Source organism: Phaethon aethereus, assembly GCF_964289735.1.
Source record: "Phaethon aethereus genome assembly, chromosome: 1".
In the NCBI taxonomy this organism is placed as follows: domain Eukaryota; kingdom Metazoa; phylum Chordata; class Aves; order Phaethontiformes; family Phaethontidae; genus Phaethon; species Phaethon aethereus.
Genome location: NC_138575.1, coordinates 156,169,914 through 156,191,949, shown reverse-complemented (window position 1 = coordinate 156,191,949; position 22,036 = coordinate 156,169,914). Strand labels below are relative to the sequence as shown.

The 22,036-nt window shown below is 37.2% G+C and overlaps 1 protein-coding gene across 1 annotated transcript in view; it reads left to right on the top strand.

Annotated features, from left to right (window-relative positions):
- MYO16 (myosin XVI) overlaps positions 1-21,836 on the top strand; it is a gene marked incomplete at both ends in the record, with an annotated part of 338,331 nt that extends 316,495 nt beyond the window's left edge. The window contains 2 exon segments of the mRNA XM_082013934.1: positions 6,286-6,377; positions 21,603-21,836. Coding sequence (XP_081870060.1) covers positions 6,286-6,377; positions 21,603-21,836 — 326 coding nt within the window.
- Between the last annotated feature and the right edge of the window lie 200 nt (positions 21,837-22,036).

The following is a 22,036-nucleotide window of genomic DNA, read 5'->3' as shown; positions in this document are numbered from 1 at the left end:
TTTGTTTTCTAAATATGCTATCCTTCTTAAAAAAAATCTAGAGATGCTTAATATGCAACATTTTGAAATGAAAAATCAAGCTTTATTAACAAAATGAAACATTTCAAAGTTAAATAATTCCTGTCTTTTCAAGAAAAGCTATTCTCCAAATCCTGCAGTGCTTGGCCAAAATAATTCTTCCTGCTCTCTCTGATAATCAAAGCAGAAAACTCATGCAGTCTGAGAAGTTACACAAGTGTAAAGGTGTATTCATTCCTGTGTGGAATCAGGAACACACTGACAGAAGAAAAAGGCATCTTTGTCCATTACCACCATGGCCCCATCTATATCAATATAATAATTTGCGTAGGAGGGGAGCATATTTTCAGTATGTATAGCAGTCAGGCTATTAAATTAACACAGAAACTGTGGGTAGACCAAGTCTTTGATTCCTTGCTATGTAGGATTTAAACCATATATTCTGATGTCCTAATGGGACCTGTGAGAGATGAGCTTTTTATAAGAGAAACCATTTTATCCCCAGACTCCTTAGCTGGGAGTTTAATCACAAGACCTGTGTTTCTTTTAGCTTAGAAATGAAATGATGTTTTAAGTTTATAACTTGTGATGGTTATAGTTAGGTTAGTAAACAATCTCAGTTACTGAAATAAATAGTCATTGCCTGAATAAAAGGCCATCTAATAGTTGACGTGTGTTTGTGTGAAGTTTTTATCAGTGTATTGGCAACCACTAACAGCCAGGGCTGTTCATGTTGGTAATATATAGTATCTACTATGCATAAACTAATTCTTTTCAAACTATTTGTAAATGGAAAGTTTAATCATAAAGATGTAATGTTGTGCAATGGAATTTTCCAGTAAAATTTTTTTCCATTAAAAAACACTGATCTATCAAACCCAAACTTTCTATGGAAGGTTCCCAATTTTGATACAGCTTTGATAAGGAATGGTATTCACTGTATACTCTGAGTAGAGTATAGGTCTGGCAGTATCCTGCTGGGTAAGGAATTATCATTACTTGTGGTATATCAAGGTTCAAATCTACATTTTGCCTATCAGACTGTTGTAGAAATGATGCAGCTTTGATTTTACCCTGGTGCAGACCAAAATCAGATGATAAATTTCGTGATACAGAATGCTAGTTTTCCAGCTGCCCTTAATAATAATTGAAAGGGTTGACAATATGGAAAACTTTGTTGTACTATGATTACATGAATTCAAAACCAGTTTGCCACTTTGTTTAGGGAAAAAATCCTTCCAGGATTCAACCTCAACAGCTTCATGATTTTGAAATCTGTGCCTTGCTTGATATATCTAGGCAATGCTGATATTTGAGAATGTGCCATGAGATGTTTCCATGTAAAATACTTTTCCGTTTCTTCGTTACTGTATACCAAACTCCTCTAGCTTTGAAGAAAATAAAACCTGAAATGCATTATTAAATAGTTGATACTGAGATTAAAAAACTCTTGAATATAGAGTAATCTGCTTCCCATTGTTACACAGTGCAACTATATAATCTAGTTTCCACTGATAGAACTAAAGTCTAGGTTCATACATTACTCCTATGAGTTAATATAGAAGCAATTTCTTAAGTAAGACCAGTCTTTTGCTGTCGTGAATGAAGTGTCAGCACCACTCCTCTGAAGTATGAAACCTGAAGTCACAATAGTCATAAGAATAATCATTTTGACCAAGATGTTAATCTTACTTATAACCTGATGAATTCTTTAGAAAACCATTATTAAGCAGCTAACAAGCTGGCTGGCTCAGCTTCCAATCACATTAATGCTGTGTTTCTTTTGGAAGCTGAGTTTAATATCTGGCACTGCTGTTAGTTCAGAATTTTAATAAAGTTGTTTTTTCATTTTATGTAATGTAATCCTCCTCTTCTTTAGTTTATCTTTAATATTAGGAGTAACACCTTTCTACAGCTCTGTGCTCTCTGACTTTTCTGCCACAAATCTTCCACACCTACCAGAGTTTTTCATCTGAAGGGAAGATTTTTGCTATTTTTTGTCCAAACACAAAAAGTAATCAGAAAGCCTATAATAACCTTTTACATTACAATGCTGAGCATTGTGATCCTAAATCACGCAAAATAGCATATCCTCTAGTGAAAGACACTCAAGCATTGCTGGTAAAAGTTTACTGAAATTTGTCGTCATTGCCAACTAGTACCTAATAGGATATAGAGGAATGTTTAATCATTAAGTGAAATGTTTAAATATGACAACTATGATAAACGACTGAGGTGAACTAACCTTTGGTTAGTGAAAGGGAAAAAATCTCCAAGTATCTGACTGTCCTTCACTCCCAGTGGAGTGTGTTGTAGAGGTACTTAGTCTGTGTAACCCAAGTGAAAATTAGAGTAGCTGTAGTACAGACGGGACAGCCCTGTTGGACCGAAGGAGCACTGTGCTGCGCTGTGCCTAACGGTGATACAGGCACGCACTTTGCACCATGCTGCTCATCCAGTTCTGTTGGCACACTGCTGTTCTTCAAAGGAAACCTCTCTGGTTATTCCTCTTCAGTTATAACTGAGGTCCACTGCTTGTGTATGGAGATCCATATCAATGGACTCACTATACAGTTTACGCATATCGGCATAAGAGTATCTGCAAGAACCTGTCCGTTTCACCAAAAGCTCTATGCATTATCCAGGTAAGGGGCTTAGTCTTGTCTAACTTTAGCTGTCGAGAAGGTCTAAGCAGGTCACCTCTGGGCTACAGCCTGCTCTACAGTTTCTTGAAACTTACCACCAGATCTAAGCACATCAGGCAACAAGTTGCAGAATGGGAGAGATGTCACAGCAGACAACCTGACAGAAAAGGGGCATGTCACCATGTCACGGGCTACATGCTGTTGAGCACAGAGCCTTTACTGGTGATGCCTCTTTCACACTATAGCACCCAATGTATCAAGTGAAGCTGATCAGAACATTCGGCCTGTGTTTGAATGCAGAATCATGGAGGAAGGTAAAAGGTTTGGGGAATGATGTGTGCCCATAGTTGCAAAGACCCAGAGACTCTGTGGTGCGTTTTGCAAATATAGATGTCGGAGGCCAGGAGGTGTAAGGTCTCTGTTTGGGAGTAGCAGACCAGATGAGACTGGAAGTTCTCTGGAACCACAGAACCATTTCTAGATGTCCAGTGATCTAGATCTCAATATCTGAGATGCAAGCTATTTATCTAAAGGATCCTAAAAGAAGTATCTGAAAACAGGGCAGAAATGCGAAATAGGAAGTATAGGAAGAAGATCAGGGATTGAGTCAGGGATCTTCCTTTGAAGCAATATAGAAAAGGCATTACAGGGAGTATGTGGATAAAGGACTGGGTTTCTACTTTGAATACACATATTTCTTGGGATAAGTCCATATTCTTGATTATGTGAAAAAAAACTGAATGCATTTCTTTCATTTAACTTCTCCAAGTTAGAGATTATTGTCTGAATCATACTCCTTGCTATCATTTTCACAACCACATATAATTGTAGTAATAATGTTAGCAAGCATAGATTTGCCAAAAAAATGCCAAATTAGACTTACTTTTGGTAACTTGAGAGCAGTTGCAAGAAAGCCCAGTCTAGATGGTGCAATTTGTGCTCCAGCCTGAACCACTGATTAATGTATGTTCTTGCAGTTCTGCCCCTGTCCCTGCTAAGCTGATGCTTCCAGCCTTGCGCTGAGTTACGCAAGGTCTTATTCAGTGCACAAGTGTGATATCCTAATATTTACCTAGGTGTACGTAAAGGAAAACTCTCAGAATGCAATCAACTACTCCATTGATCTTTCCAAACTCCATCAAGCCTCTGCTTGCCATGTCTGTGGCCACGTGCTGTTGCTGTACATGGAAACTTTACATATCTGATAAGACCTCTTATCAAAGTGCTTTTCATAGAAATAAATGGAAAATCGTTTATAACCTTATTCTTAGCTCAAGGCTGTCATGGACGGTAGATCCTAAAGGATATGAAAATAGTGCAAAAGCAATATCTTTTTCAAAACCTGCTGCTGGCCTGGGAAAGTATTTTCATTCATGTATGGTGGTCTAGAATCATACAAATGTTTTACATTATAACTTTTATTTTAATTAAATTAATAACACCTGCTTTAAAAAGGCATTTTGCATCAAAATGTGGATAATTTTTTATTACTTTTTTTGAGATGTATCCAAGTGGAATCCATGTGAATAAATTACTAGTTCAGAAAATGATTTTAAAAAAGGGATTTTTTTGTGTTGATAAAACCTGGATTTTTGGAGGGAAATTTATTTCAAGCATTCATTTGACAAAAAATATATGATTTTGCTAAGGGAGAATTTTAAGTTGGAGGACAGGGAATTTAATATAGGTAAGAAAGGAACAGTGGTAACTGACATATATTTTAAAAGCCTAGTATACTGGAGACCTTGAACACCAGACCTTGCCCCCGTACATACCAAATATATCATAGACCAGCTTCAAAAAGTGGTAACTTCACCTCAAAACAACACATAGTTCAAATCACTGAAAGAACAGGGTCAGACTCTGTCTCTGCACCAAGCAGAAAAGAACTGAAATACTGGATTTTCACAAGATTTGACCTGGCTCCTGAGCTGCAAGCAGGTGTTCCACCTTGTTCACTGCCTGTGTGTCTCCAGAGGAAGTCCAGATGACTTGAAGCTGTAGAAAAATATCCATATTTATAAATACTTTGCACAAGCCTTATTCAGAAGAACAAATAAAAAAAATACAGTTGTCCCTAATTACAAAGGGAGTTGCACCATTAAAAGGGAGAAACTCAGAGCAAGGCAAGAGAGGCCAAAAAGGAATAAGGGTCATACCTTCTCTTTAAAATTCTTGTTCAATTTCTCTCACAAAGTCAGGTTATTTTATGGGATTATTCATGGAATTTATATTTTCGTAAGTTAAATCATATATCAGTAACCATGTACAAATTAATGCTCATTTATCAAAATATTTTTTAAAAATACTGAAAATAGCAGGTTGGAAGACTAGTATGTTTCACAGTGTGTTTCTATACCAGTTTCATGACTGAATAAGAAGCTGAACATGAAGCAGAACTATATCTAGTGCAATAACATAGTCCCATAAATCGTTTATGATAAATTGTATTTGAACTTTAAATTGTTTCCATTATGATTCTATGTTGTGCATAGAGTGGAGCTCACCTCATTTTTTCTTACTATGTATTTCTAGATTTACATATCAAGGCCCAGAATCACCTTACCTCGTTTTAGCCACACAAAAGGTAGATGCCTAGTCTAATCAAATACTTCAGATTAGATGTTTATCTGTGTCTAGTTAGTAAATCTCAGGTGATCTACTGAGAACAATTAATCTTGCGTATCTCTTACCAGGATGAATCTTCTTCTCATGGCGGCTAGTTCTGTTCAGTCGACTAAAGGAGTAGTGACATGCTATTTATGGATGCCACAGTAGCATGAAAATTTGGAATACATGCTATACAAAACAATACCAAAATTGCTGGATACCAGACCTACCATGGTGTCTGTGGTTCTAGTTTGTGAGGGGCTTAATCACACCTATGATGGACTCATTGTGTTTCTGCTTCTGCCTTTGCTTCCCCTCATCCCGCCTTTCAGATCCTCTGTAGTGCTATGTGAATTGTCTTCCCACTGCAGCAGAAGTGATGGGGAAGCGCCGGCAGTGAGCCTCGCTCTAGGGTCACTGTGCAAGAGGTGTTGGTTTCTCTTGGCTACAGAGGGAGACTACCTGGCTCTTTTACACTGGATGGCTGGTTTTTACACAGCTAAATTTTGGGCAGGTAATTCCCACATGGAGACCACACAAAAAATACAAGAATTAAAAAAAAAAAAACCTCTCTACTGAGGAGATGAAGTTGTAAGTCCTAGACCTACTATTGACTTCCTATGTGACCTAGAGACATTAATTTGAGAGCAGACTGCAGGCCTGCTTTCCATTCTGTTTGCATTGCTTCTGTGATGAAAAGGAGCTGGGGAAGAGCAGCCAGGGATTTCCGCATTGCAGGAGGAATCCCTGGCCAGTGTATAGGTAATGTGTCATTTATAGGGTCTTTCAGTACAATTGCTCCTCTGCAAACCAGTGTGCATACCTATGATGCTATTCATACTTGGCAAACAATAATTGTTCCAGTTTCAGTAAGCATGGAAATAGTAAATATCCAGGCAAATTTGATTTTTTCTTTCTTTTTTAGTAAAACATGTCAAGGTCTGTTGAATCTCATGCTGAAATCAGCCAATGCATAAATGTCAGATTATAAATTAGTATTGTTCTGCTTTAGGTTTACCAGAGGAAAATGAATATTCAAGACTGTCGGCCAGTACTACGGCAGGCTCATCGATTCAAAGACATAGGGAGAGCCACACTAGTCAGGTAAATACTTCATTTACGATCTACTAGAACCAGTAAAAGAAAAAAAATCATAGTAACTGCATGTTGATTCAAATTTTTGTGTTGGCATTGAAAAATGCAGACTTCTTTTACAGGTTTGTATAGATCTAAGGACAATAATGAATTTACTCTTAACTTTTTTGCTGGGAGGATAATCATCATGAAAGATTCTCATAATAAGGTTCAAAGTTTATGAAACTTACTGTTGTTGGTTGTGAGGATGCTATTATCAGGCAGGAAATATGTCTCTTCACCCTGAGAGGACCAAGATGTTATCTCTCTCAAGGTATTATTCATTCATTACAGAACAAGTTGCATGACAATGAACCTTATAGGAATAGATGTGTAATTATATCATCTTTTTGTGATATAGTGAAAGCAGTGAAGACTTTAAAAGCAGTCTTCACTGTTTTTATACAAATATCAATAACTAAAAATTAAATTCAAAATACCTATCAATTAAAACAGCAATAAGGACTGAGGTAATGTGAAGCTTGCACTTCAGTTCTTTTAAAATTTCTGTTTAGTTAATGTCACTTTAAAATAACAACCAAGAATTGTTTGATGTGCATCAAGTGAACAAAAAGGAATAAAATTTTACATAATACATTTTCTTTGTTCATTTATTCAGAATTTTATATATAATGTGAAACATTTTACTTCCTAAACAGCCAATTCAGGCATGAAGTCATTCAAGAAATTTTATTTTATTTCACTGAAATGGTGCTAGTATAGTCTCCTGTTTATGTCTTCAGTCCAGTTTTCCAAAAGGGTAGTCCTGAGTTATTTTTTTATTTGAGAAGACGGTAGGAATTTTACCGTAAAGCCAAGTATTGTCTGAAGAGAATATATGTTGGAACTGAGAGGACTTTCCTCAGCAGAAACCTCTCATTAGCCAGTGATGCTGTTCCCAAACTGTTTTACCAGAAGGTAAGGGAAGTACTTTATCACATCTAAAAGCTGTTTGTTGTCTGTGTGGGACAGCTGACATTTCATTACAACAAAATATTGGTTGGCCCTAACCAAGTGAATGAAGTTTGGCCATTGACTCCAACAGAAGTGGGATTCAACCTTCAACATCATATTCAGTCATAACATAACTTTGAAAAACAATAGGTTTTAACTGAGTAAATATGTGAGCAAACTAGTACAAAAGTCTTCACTTTTTGTTTTTCTGCCCCACTGTCTGAAGCACAGGCATAACGACAGCACCTTCTCTGAGTTGAAAAATTGTGCAAAGACAGCACTCGGCACTACACTAATCTCTTCAAACACGTGAGGCCAGCCAGAGCTGCCTTTGCACACACAGGCACATACCCATCTTGCACACAATAACAAACCTTTGCCATCACCATACCTCACAGTCTCTCAAAATGTACTTTGACCATACTGTGAAAAAATACTTACAGGTCTACTATCTCCAGATCAATATACTGGATGAGGACATGGGATTATGAAGATGACTGGAGGCCATGTTTTCAATTGTCTCTCACATTTTTTAATGATCAACCAAATACTTACTAGGCATGAGAGTGACCAGAGAGCCCTCTCTAGTGAATGAAAAATCCAAGTTGCAGACACTGCTCCAGTTATAAACCACACACAGTGAGACACTTTTGTCCCGGAGCACCTTACACCTCTGCTGCTAAATTGTTTGCCTGGGATCAAGGAGGATCATGTTTAAATTACCACATCAGTACAAGGAGAGTTAAGTAAACTGGGTATAGGGGAGCCGTTATCTTCTTCTTATCTTTGCAAACGGAAACTGTATCTTTATGTGAAATTAGTCTGCAACATTTAAATGTTTTATTTTAGAAGCAAGTCTTTAACCATTTACAAACTTGTATTTTTGATTTTTCCAAAACTACTTGCCAAAAGCTGAACAAAATTTCAGTTCAGTACTTTGAAATGTCACTTTTCAGTAAATAGATTTATTGCCAATTTTTTTCACAAATCTTTAAAATAGATTCCATGCCATGTTCTCAGAATTACATGCAGGGACAATCTTTAAATGCAAGCTCAATAAAAACTGTGACAAGTTTAGAGAAGAAACCTGCAGTTCTGTGATTTTTGATACAATTGCCTTAATGAATAAACATCTTCCAAAATGGTGTTGCCAAAAGAAAAAGAAAAAAAAAAAATTCCTCCCACAAAAAGAAAAAAGAAATCTTAAAAAAAGTCTGTGCTCACAGGGCTGAGAATTCTTACTGTAGAAAGCATTCCTCACCATTTCCGAAGCATGGCATATATTTGAAAATGACTGGTTTTAATTACAGTTGACATTTCTTAGCGTGCTGCTGGTGATTCTAACAGCATACAACCCTATTGTAAAAGTCTTTGCCAGGCTTCACTGAAGTAACCTTATCACTTTAAAGTAATTCTTGCACAGACAGTATGAAATAGGACAGATTGTTTCACAGATCTGTGAAGGTACTGATTGACTAATTGCTTTCGAGGGAGAAACATAGGTTGGTCCTTGGATTTCTTGGCAGACACTATGTCATTTCAGATAAAGGAAACTGGTTCATTAGCTTCCAGGGACTTCTAATATTTATGTGTCTTTTTTTTAATATCTCCCTACTAGTTCCTTACTGAAGTGACAGGAGTTAATTTCATTTTTGTCACAGGATTTCAAAGCCCATATACATCCAAGTAAAGTTTAGGCATTGTGGCTTACGGTACCATCATGTTGCCACGTCAGGTGATAATTACCTGCATCACTGCCTGATCCTTCCTGCACACTGCAAACCTACACAATTCAGAGACCAAATTCTTCAGCTCAATATCTGTTGACATGCATCATAAGGATCAATATTTTAACAAACACTTTTGGAAGCAATTACCAAGTATAAAATATCATGCAGATATGAACTCGGCAACTTAACTGATCATCTCTAAAGTGAAATTTGCTGAAAACAAACAAAAAAAGTTTACTGTTGGCCATAAATGCTACTTTGCTAGGGCACTGGTTAGTTAAAGGTCAATTTTTATCAAAATGAAAAAGGGAAAAAAGTGAAAAAAAATTGTTAAAATACTAACAAAATATTTCTCACTTGAAAGTTATGGTATACAATTCTATTTTCTTCTGCTAGAAAAAGGGGAAGAGTATTAAAAATAAAATTTTATTTTTGTCTCATCAGAAATGAAAGAACTTAGATCAAAAGAAATTAAAGTCTTGCATGTTAAAAGGACAACACAATATGGGTTTTTTAAACTAATACCTTTTCCTTCATATTGTTCTGTGGTAGTACAGTTCCAAGTGATTATATCTATAGGTTGCAAGTAAGCACCACATAAAAACATAAGGAACCTAACATCTGATAAAACACAGCAGCAGCATCCTCAACCTCAATGAAGATGAAAACTGAACCATGAACTTGGGAGTCAAACCAGTTATCACGAAGTTTCATGTGCTTTAGTTAGATAGTAGACCTTTAAGAAACTATTTGTAGCAAAGATCCACACATGTTCTTTTCACCAGCCCAACATACCAGCTTCCACGTATTTTGTGCTTTCCGTAAACCAAAACATTTTAGTCATGGAAATCATCAAAATGTAAACTATAAATCTACAGTAAAATGTCACTGCAAGAAACAATATCCTAGTCTACTCTTACAAGAAAACCTACTTGGCTCTTAATGAGTAAGTCCACATATATCAGCTGCAAGGACTGCATCTAACTCAGCTTCTACAGAAAACCCTTTGGTAGCTGTGCTGCATTTCTTACGCCCTGAACAGCGGAAAACTAGAAAACTTCCTTTTCTGTACTTGATTTAAAATTAGTGATATAAAATTATTTAAATGCTTACTGTTTCAAATTGCTTCAGTGATTTGTTTAAACAGTTTGGGACTTCCGAATGTGCTTGGATCTGTAGTCTTGAATTCTTAGCCCATAATTTCCTTCCAGAGGCAAATAAACCACCAAAATGGAAGAGATGGTTCTTCTGGTCTTTGTGAAGATTCATAATCTTGCTTAGATAGAAAAGAGTAATTTCTATTCAGTCACACTCCAGGAAGTTATCCCAAAGCATACTGGAGACTGCACAATTCTTGAAATTGCTTAGCAGAGTCTAAAACCCAAAACCTCCTCTAAAATTAAAAAAAAAAAAAAAGGTTTATAAAATATTTCCTCTGTGCTCTTTTTCTTTTACACAAAATATTTCTCGGTTCCTTAGCCACTCCAATGGGTTCTCTTCTTCAGACTGTATTTATTCGTCCTCTGTTCTCAATAGCTCCTGAGTGTGTACATTTAAAAGATAGAGCATAAAGACTGTTGAAATATGTAAGTTCTTTGGAATGTCAGCAACAGCAGCAAGATGGCATAGAGACAACGAAAGCAAGACTGTATCTTTGGCACCTCACACAAAAGATAAGCAGCCCTGTTGTCTTCCTTTTCATAAATCCAGGACTCTATTTTTTTTTTTTTTTGGTAAAAATATTTTAAAATTGTCATTAACATTCACTACAAAGTGGGATGTGGTATGAGAAACATAGAGTGGAATGAAGAAAAGCAGGCCAGCTAAAAGACTCCTGTTTCTTATGTGGGCAGCAAGAAGCGACATGGTCTGTCTGTAACAGGATGAGATGGACAACCTGGAGATAATGAACAGATGGGAAGTGAGGGGCAGATTAAAGACTAGAGTGATGATAAGCAGGGGGGAGGGGGACACGAGTGGAGAGTAAAACACGCACCAGATAAAGCATGATTCAGAGAAGTAAGGTTGGAGGACGAACGAAATGACTGACGGAGAAGGTAAATAATAAAATAGAATAGGGGATTTAGAAAGAGGAAAGAAGGAAGAGCCAGCAAGGGAAAAAAAAACACCAAAAAAACAACAACAGAGAAGTGAGAAAAACAACTAAAGGGAAGATAAGAAAAACAGGAGGGAAAGAACCAGGGACAGAGGACAGGGTGGTGGAGTAAAAAGAGAGAGGGACTAAGGAGTAAAAAAGTATAAAGTCTATGTGATGTTCCAGATATAATATTTATCTTCATACACATATCAATGTGATCTTTTATGTTCCATAAAATAATACTAATAATCCACTTACATTTATGGGGTTGCTTTCTATGCAAGTTAATTTGCAACCATAGTCTCCTGAAGATTTAGCCATCGAAGAAGAAAGGTAGAAAACTTCCCGTTAAAAGGTGCAAAGCCTCTTTGTGCAGTTTAATGTTCTAATGGCTGAATGTTGGCTTATTTGTAATCAGATGATGTCACATGCGTTCAGCATCCTATGGAAATACTCCCAGAAGAAGACACTAATAAGCAAGCAGCTTGCCATCCTAGCAGGTTAAGTAATATCAGACATACAATACACCCTGGCATAAGATTTTGGTTACCCATTTCTGAAACATGTTTTATCTGTCACATGCTCAATGAGGTAAGATAAAAAATGATGGTTATTTTTTCACATATTGTTATATTAAAAAATCTGCAGTCTTATCTCTTCTATTTTGTTTAAACCCCATAGTCCAGGTTGGCAGATTGCAGTAATATAGGAGCGAACATGCAACAATGAAAAATTGGAAATGTCTTTTTATATTCGTGAAGAATGTATTTATTTCTTCATTATAGCTTAAGCCATAGCTCTTATTTCATGAAATCTCATTGCTTTCAGCAGTCTCTTCCCTCCAAAAGAGCTGCATATTCATTATAGTTTCAAGGGACTTTGTTCCTAGTTGATTTAATATTTGTTGCCAATCACTTCTTTTTTTGAGTGTTCAAAAGTTAAAAAAAAGAATAGTCAAGAATGCAATGTGTTGCTACTCCCCGCCCATTGTCACACTTCTAAACACTGGGCTCTAACATTCGTTATTAATGTCTGTCATGTTTGCCTATTAGCTGGAAGTAATCTTTGATCATCTTTGAAGGAAAACGTGGCAATCAAACAAGCCTGGTGTAACAAAAAAATCGCTAACACCTTTGTAACATCCAAGAGAGGACATAGAATGTTACATATTTATCATTGATCTGAATCAGTACAACCCCCTGAATTGTGTTTTGTTTATTGTTTTGACAGTAATGTCAAAGAATTCTCTTTGTAATGTCACATACAAAAATCAGGTTTTATAACACAGCATGGCTTTATTTTTAGAAGACTTACAGTAAAAATCATGTGCCTTATAGATTAAATGGTATGAGGTAACCCATAGTATAAATTCATCAGGAGGTACAATATCTTGTGCTTCCGTATCAAGGGCTTTTGGAGGGCTGATGTCACTCTCCTCAGCAAGTATGTCCTAGATCTGACTGCTGTGACCTCCAAAAAGGAAAGCGCAGATTCTCCCCTTTGGACCAGCAGGTGCCACAGTCAGCTCCCTACACATCTGAGGCCCCTTTTCTGTCTCCCCTGCTTCTTCCTCATCGCATTTACCTCTGGTAGAAGGTTGTGGTTGTTGAGAAGAAGGGAGTAAAACCTCCTGAGTGCCCCTGTGCCCTCCCTACTCTCAGGTGTTTGGCTAAAGTGTGTAGCTATTCCCCTTGGGCTGCCACAATGGCCAACGGGTGACCTTAAAAAGCTGCTTCAAATTTGAGTTCAATGGAGTGTTGTCCACTACCCCACTGACAGCACCTGTGGAGACTGACTTCACTTCTGACTTAGTCATAAGTGGCTGGCGTGAGAGAGAACAAATTGGTCCCTCTGCCCTTCATTCTCTTGCTGTCACACACTGCTGCATACATGTAGATCAGCAGAGATTTCGACTGCTAACAAGACCATAAATTAAGTGGCGTTTGCCTGTAATGTTGTTCGACCATAAGTGTAGTGTTTTTATACAGGAAAGGATGACACACAACATTAGCAAGTCTGAGTTGATGATTGTTTTTGTAATTGCTTTAAAAGCATTGCGGCAAACCTAGTCTCTAACTGAGCAAGTAAAATATCTCCATTAATACCACAAAGCAGCAATGTTCAATTAAGTAGCAACGTGATTCAGTTTTTCAGATATTTTTTGTTACATTATGTAAAAAGTGGTATCATCATTGTTAGGTCAGCTGTTCCGAAGACCTCTGTAATAAATGATTTGTTTTCAGAACTCATCTTGAGAAAGGCACAGTTGCCATCCTGAACCTAATCTTTTTCTCAAGCATCAGAGTTGAATTAGGAGGATGCGCTGAAGGTTTTAAAGAGCATTGTGTAGTCGGTTTATCTGGAAAGAGATAAACTTTCATAGAGAAAAAACTGTGTATTTCAATATTCATTGATGTTTCAGTCACTCTGGGAAGGTGTCATTTTGTAGTTGAGATCAGAAATCCAGAGTTGAAAGAAACTCAGCCAAAACAAATAATGATAAATAAATAATTGAAACCCACAAGATCCAAATAAATAAATAAAATACTGCCCTGTTTTGAATGTATAGGCTTGTCCAACTCTATTCCCAGCTCAGGTAATCAGAGTGCCTGACGTGTGCTGTCATATATTATTGAACATTGCCTACCTTGTTCTAATACTTTCTGCCAGATCACACATTACAGCTATATTCAGGACTTGTGTACTGATTTTATTTTGCAAATTTATAATATCTTTCTTTGATTGCTGAAATATTTCCAAGCTGTATGGAAGATAACCAACCTAATTCATTGAGAATATTGTGATCCCAGGCATGTTACTACTTCACTGAGGGAAAGGTACAAAAGTACAGAAGACCAAGCCCTGCCTTCGCAACTAAAATGTATTCCTGCAAGAAATAAAAAAAAAAATCACCCAAAACCAAACACCACCCCCCCAAAAAAACCCCAACCAGAAAACCCCAAGAGTATGAGAGAAAATCAAACAACTTACACCAGAAGTAGAATTGCAATCAGATGAAGAATATAAAATCTTATGTCTGAGGCACACAAAAGTGTGTGTAGCTCATTTTTTTCTGACAAAAATGTGAAGGCACTGCTGCTAGGGAAAACAGAGGGGTGCGGGGTGCCTCTTTGGCCAGAGTGATCTCTCAGTTTCCCGTGGTCTCTGAGGAAGGGCCTTCTGGAGGTGGAGTTCATTTAGTAGCTAGTAATTGTTGGTGGATTTTTCTTTCATGATTTTTTCTGGAAAATCCTTTCAGAAAGCCAAACCAAGGCAAACAATGGAATTATTTTTTTTTAGGATGAAGCTTGAGAGTTTTCCGAATGCCATGTGATAGCAGAGGGCTGGACTGGGCAATCAAAGATGCCTGTGCCTGCATGGTCTCTGACACCAGAATATCCTGCTTCCAGCATTGCCCCATGACTGATGCTTGGAAGAAAATTAAATCTGTCCCTCAAAAAAGCCAGAGAGCTGAAAAATGCTTGTCAGAAGGGAAAGCATTTCTTCCTGACTCTTGTCAGATCTTATTTTGTTCAGAAATGTAGTCCCTTTTTAGTTTCATTTTAAACACAGTTACTTTTAAGATTACCCCCAATTTTTAAGTATCAGGAAGGTTATAACTTCCTTTGGTACGTCATCTATATAACACCTGTTCTAAAGGTAGTTTATTCTTTTGTTGTAATAAGAAATTTTAGGTGAGGGAGAAAAAGTATTTTCTTGTTTAGAACAAAGTGAATGTAATACATATGTCAGTTATGGATTTCATGTTTAATTCTATTTAAGCTGGCATACCTCCTCCAGAGCAATTCCAGACTTGCACCAGACAGAGCACCTGTCGTCTGCCATTTTCTCCTTTCCAATAAACCCGGAGAGTTTTATTTTTGGAGATTGTAAGGTTTCTCCAACTCAAAGAAAAATCATCAGAAGTTTAAAAGAACGATTAACTAAAATAACTTCATTGTTGCATATCACATGTCAAATTATTACGTCCAGTGGGTCTGCATTTGCAAAAAAATGCGTGTCCCAGCATTCACAAGACAGTCACATGAGTGAGATTGGATCCCAGTGGTACACTTGTATTTGAAAATTTTTAATTGGCATTTAGAAGCCTGTAAACTCATTTATCATAGCTGCTCTCTACTCCCTGCTGAGGTCTTACTTGGCCAATGCAGGTTTTCCAATCAAGTACAAATCTACCTATTGACTTTATTTATGTTGAGTGTTTGCCTAGGCTTCTTAACACACCCTTGTTTTACTGTGGGTTTTCCCTTGTACCTTTAAATGAGTATTGTCTTGGTAAAGAACATGTAGGCTGACAGATTTTTTTCTTGATTCAAGAACTGGTGGAAAAGCAATCCTTTCCTGATTTATGCTTTTTTGTAACATAGAAAAAAACAAACATATCTGTTTGAACCTTTTTTGAGAGGTTGCAGTGTGCCTGTCCTGTAGTTTGGGAAAACGATGTGATGTGCATGTTTGGAAGCAGCCAGTGAGGGGCTTATCAGATGCAAAAAGAAAACAGAGAAAGGTGAAACCTTTAAAAGAAATTATAAACCGTTCTATGAGAGAAATGCATGCCTGTCACACATTGAATCAAAATGTGTTGGTCTTCCTAATAGTTGCATACAGTAAGAATTATTTCCAGAATTACTGAATGAAATTGTGTCTTTAATTTTGAAATGAAAGGTGAGAACATCCTGATCACTTCTGTCTTGAACATCTGCAGGAGACCCAGTGGGGTTTGTGAATGGCTTTTGAGGGCTCTAAGAAAGATAACTGTGGGTCACCTATTGGCTGAAATTTGTTCTGCTTACATTTTTTAGGCAGCCTACAAACTGGAAAAGATTAAAAATGTGTGTTTTGTCAAGGCAGTACCATTTCTAAGATAATTATGATAATTTACCATCAGCATTTTACATTTATCGCATAATTCACTTTAGATCCTGATAAATTTTAGAAAGGTAAAATCATTGCTGCTCTAGACTCAGTCTCCCCATGGATTCTATGATGGGACCTCAACTTTAATAACAATTTAGAACACTAATGGAAGAAAAACATAATAATGCTGTAATAATTAATTGTGAACATCTACTGACAGCTACTTTAAAGTACCAACGTTGACAAATCTATTAAAGAAAATAGTTGGCAATATTTCTCTGAAGGGAAAATATGGACTAGCTATCTCATGCAAATGTCTCAGGAGCACAGGTTTATACACTGTACATGTTCTTACATTGTGTTGTGATTTAAAAATCTGTGTTCTGTTGTACTTACATGACTGTATTTAGGAATTTTACTAAAACTTACAAAAGCAACTAAAAACAGAACTGTAATACAACATGCAGAGCTACATTTTGTGCAAAGAAAATTAATTACTTATATGTTTTAACATCAAAAAATGTAATTAAATACTTCATCTCATTTTCTGGTGAATAGTAGTAGAAAAATCAATGAAATAGCAAATGACAAAAAAATTGCTAGAATACAATACACATTTTTTTTTTAAATTAAAGCCTACATTTGGTTAGAGAGAGAGAAAAATGAGGTGAAATATTCAAAAGGATCTACTAATGCAAATTAATAAATCTCTGCTTGGCAGACAGTTAATGAGTCCTTGATGATTAAGACTGTGTTGCATTTGACACACAAATAGACAATATAAGCTCTTTGTTACTTCTGAATGTTACCAAATATCCTCCATAAAGTTATAGCATTTGATCTTCTAATGCAGAATGATTGTGCTGAGATTCTAGAGCCAAATCTCAAAATAACTCAAATTACAGTTAATTGTAAATGAACCTGTTAATCTTTTTATCTGGCATACATTTTGTCACAAATTATTTAAAAATGTGAAACTTTCAACATTCCGTAATGAAAAACTCACTGAATTTTTTTAACTAGCCTAAGAAATAAGACTATAATTAAAATAATTTATTGACTTATACCAACTCATCTTGATTCTAAGACAAAGTTGAAATCCAGTATGTCTGCTTTAGCCCATAAAGTGATATTTAAGCAGACTTTAGAAACCTAATTCCAGAAGGCAATTCAGGGGCTTATTCTCCAGTGACTATGCAATACTTAAATGTGTATTACTCATTAGGCAAAAATCGTGCTCTAAGATTTTCATGGTTGCCAGCATACTACCAAAGTGCTCTGTCTCCACTACCTCTTGTGCGCTAAAACCACAAGGAATTCCCTCTGAAGGATCTGCTTTAGCATACTTACCAGACATAGATGGCACAAAGCACAGGAGCCGAAGTCCTTCCTTGAACTCAGCATCCACCTGTTGTAGTAACAGTGTCCTCTCAGAATGTGGGAATTCGGTCCCTTCTTTAACCTGACAGAAGTCAAATCCACATCTTCTGATTCACCAGTATGCTCTAACCACTAGATAATGGTGAAAGTCCTTCCATGCATGTCCTGATGGAACCAAGCCAAAAATCCCTAGTCACCAACCAAAATTCCTAGTGCGGGAAAGAGAACACTTTCTTCTGCATTCTGATAGTCTGGGCTGTGAGGCGGGAGGAACAATCCTGGGATGTCTTCCCTGGGCTCCTCAATTACAAATGTACTTTGTTCATCTTGCCATATTTTATAGTGGAAAATATGGATCTTGTTTAATTGCTTCAATCCATTGCAGTTTCCAAAGAATAGCCTTGGTAACTCCACATGCTCTTCTCTTGTGCATCACTCTGTGACACTTCAGCTTTTCTTGTTTGCTCAGTAAGGACTCTGGATATCAAACACAGGGATAGTGTTTCCACCAGGTGGCAGGGCTCTTAAATGCTAGGCATTCAAATGCTATATGTTTTTGTGGGTCTAGCCCAAACGCTACGTAACCCATGTCTGATTGACCATTGACTTTGGGTAGGAAAATCCTGGTCTACAGTTGGTACCATCTCTACCCCTTAAAGGCTGAAGTTGTTTGTTCAGTGTTCATTGAAAAGACCAGTAGTCTTAAAGTAATTACTTCCTACACACCTCATTCACCCATCACAAAATACCTGTTCGGGATATAGAATAATAATGAAGAAACATAGCTTGCTCTTTTACATTGTGCTTCATGTAAAATTATTCAGCAAATCTTTTCTATAATGAATATGTATAATAAAACTTTAGCTTGTCATAGGTCTAATCATGAATGGAAAAGAGAAATTACATCATGTTATTCAAATAGATATAATTAAATTAATTGATTCATTTGAAGCACTGCCATTTCTTGTGCATTTTCCTCCATTTCATTTCCACTGCATTTCCATTGCATGTCCTTCATCGAGGTTGAAATATAAAGAGCTTCCAGCTTACTTACTGGATCAATCTCACAGTGAATAAGGATTTGAGGTATTTTTCCATCCTTGTTTAAAAAATAGAATGAAAGATGTGCACTTATTTGTGGATTGGACCAACATTTGTCCACTATATACTGGAAAAAGCTCTATAGCGAAACTGCTGACCTAACATTATTTTACAGTTTGCATAAGCAGAGTTGGGAGAATAAAGCTTCTTCAGTGCCTAGAAGCTATAAATAGGATGCATTTGTCAATTGCCTTGCCCAGGCAAAATGTACTCACTTTTCACCCTGCACCTGTGTGCCTTTATGTTTCTTAGAATAGCAGCGGTGCTTCTGTATTCAAATACTTTGTCCATCTTTCAAAATTGAAAATCCTGCCGTACTTCATTAAGGTCGTGCTATCAAACCTTTGCCACCTGAGCACATCCAGTAACACAGAGTTTCAAAATATCTGTTTTCTTACGAGTATACTTATCTACCAGTGTTCAGGCATGTGTTTTATTATTTATCTCTGAAACTCATGTGAAGCTCTTGCAATGACAGTCTAACACAGTTTGGTTTTTGCATGTTCTAGAACCTCTCTGAGAAGCATGCCTAATACAGGTTCATGAAATGCCTAAAATTTAGATGTAAATAAGGTGTCTAAATTGGGCAGACTGGATTCCAGTCTACCTGTTTTCTAAACTGGGTTATGCCCAAAATTTAAACCCACAAAAATCTATAGAAACCTGCCACAGTAAGCCACAGTGCCTCCCAAACTATACACCTGTTCTACAGGATAAAACTACCTGACCTGTCTTTCTTGATTTTGTTTCAAATTCCAAACTTCTAATTTGTCTTCTAATCTTTCCTACCCACACTGAAAAAAAAAAGAAAAAAAAGTAATATGTTTTGGCACACAAGAAGTCTCCGATATCCCTCTAACAATATCTTTAATGAAGTCTTTCAAACACTTTCCATTTTTCTTCTTTTTCCTTAAAAATGCAGAATTTACAACTGTACTTGACATTATAATACCTTTTATTAAGACATTATATAGGTTTATGCATTTCTCTTTGAAGTACTAACCAACCAGAACTTAAGCAGATTCCCCACCGATCTGCAGGCATCTCCATGTAAGGGCCCGTTCCTTCTCCGACAGCATATGTGAAGGGTCCGACTCGCACAGGACACATTTAAGGCAGCAGTGTAAAGCCTGTGTAAGCCTCTGTGCCCAGGTACCTGCTGTTCCATGAAGGAACAGCACTGAAAAAGCTGTCTCATTCCGCGAAGGAACAGCAGGAGCCACACGGCAATAGCAAAGTCTTCTGCCCCGGGAACCTCACTGCCCACCAGTGACAAAAATGCCCTTCATGTTCACTCCTCCCTCCTTGCAGCTGGAACCAACCACCTGTATAGTGTCTCATGAGCATTCAAGGGCGCTGCACATCAATTCCTTTATCATGGTCACTAACGTGCAGCCATCTCTCATTGTGACAAGGAGTATAAATGCAACCTTGACAAGAATAGCCATACTTCTCACGTGAGCTCGTCGTGTGAGGTGAAGTATGGGCATTTTAGTCACGTGATAGGTGCCTCTTACAGGTGCCCCTGTGAGATGCTTAAGAAGGAAGATAGCAGGGTAAGGGCCGTGGGCCATTATCTGTTTTGGTGGGTTTGATCTGTATTTCCTAAGTAGGCCCCCAAGCGAATAGCACTCAGTACCTGCTCTAGGTGCTGCTGTACTGCATAGGTGCCAAGTAGGTTTTAAAGGATGCTGAGATGGACTTCATAGCTTCATGAACTTGTGCTGTCATGATAGCTTCAAATTGACTTGAACAAAATAAATCATTAGTGGAACAGAAAAGTTAAATGTGTGGGAACAATTTCTTCTAGGTGGATTATGAATCTAGCACAGAACTGTTTGACTACTTCAAGATGAATTTACAAATAGTTTCAGACCAACTGAAACTACATTTTAAGTTGTTAAGGTATTCTCTGGAGGAAGACAAGGGCCAGCCTCTGCTTCTAAGAATAACACCGATCTCTGACAAGTACCATTACTAATTCTAAACAGCAAAACCAGTTATAGTTTCTCAGTTAGGGCTATTTGGGTATTTACAATTAGGGGCAAAACCTTGCCACTCCTGTAGCTGCTATTCGCTCTGTGTAAAGGAGTATTTTGGGAGTATAACAGTATTACATGACAACACTTTTAAGACCAAGTTGTTAGACTGCTCATCACTGTGGGCAGTGTGGTTTGTGTGTTTCAGAGGATTGTGTTCATGTACCCTTTGGTGACATAGGGGAGTTTTTTCCATTTGTTTCATTTTTGGCACCTGCTTCGTACAACTTCAATTCCATGTCTTTCAGACATGAGATTGAAATAAAGCAATTCTAAATCATAATTTTCATTATTTTCAATGTAAAGAATGATAAATCGGGAGTGGGGGCAGCAACTTAAACACAAAATTTTAAACCCTTTTGTTGGACAAGGCTGTTTCAAGTTATTAACAGGGTTGTTTAATCTGGTTTCTTTCAGCTGTAGTACAAATAAGAGCAGCTTTCCCTCAGCAAGTGTAGAACTTGAGTGCTTACCCATATGCATCTATTTATTTTTTTAGTTGTATATATTAGAATGTGAGCACTCAAAGCCACTCACCATCTAATATGGCTAAGCCAGGGCACACTGTAGCAGTCTCAGGATTTCTGTTCATCATCCTACTAGAATGTGTGGATAAGCTTATAATGCTCCACTGTGACCTTTGCAAATAAAGGATGGAGAGCAGAAGGTGGTTCCCTCCTTGCACGGGGCTTGGCAGTAAAAAACGTCTCTCATGAGTTCAAGGGAAGGTTATTTTGCTGAAAGTCATTATTGTTTATAAATCATTTATACATGTCACTGAGCTCTTTACAAAGGGGATAGATAGGAAAATGGGACCTGAATCTGCCCTGCCCGTAGGTTTACATCCATGACAAAAGACACAGAGGATCCTGTATGAAGTATTCAACATGGACATTGCAGTTTTACACTGCCAGAAGAATTAACTTTATCCACATTATTATTATTATTATTATTATTATTATTATTATTATTATTATTATTATTATTATTATTATTATTTCCTTCTCACTAACAGGTTATCCATCAGCTTAGACTTTCAGAGAATGAGAGTGTGGCTCTGCAAGAGCTTCTAGACTGGAGGAGAAAGTTGTGTGAAGAGAGAGAAGACTGGCAGCAAATCTTGCACAACACTGAACAAAGAATCACAGCCCCACCTCCACCCCCTTGTAAAAAGCCAACACTGCTGAAGAAGGTAGAAGATACCTCCTGCAACAGACTCTCTTCAGGCTTATGGGATACCACCATGTGATTCAGATGTGTGTGTTTGCAGACTGTTAGGAATGCAACCATCTAATGACTTCAATCTGCACAATCAGCAAGCTTTCTTCCCTTCACAAAGCGTGCAGGGATTTTTTATAAGCACTCATTCAAGAACACGAGAGAGAGGAGCTATTTAGATCTGCCGTGTGTGCGTGTACATGTGTGTGCTTGTTCTTTTCATATATATAC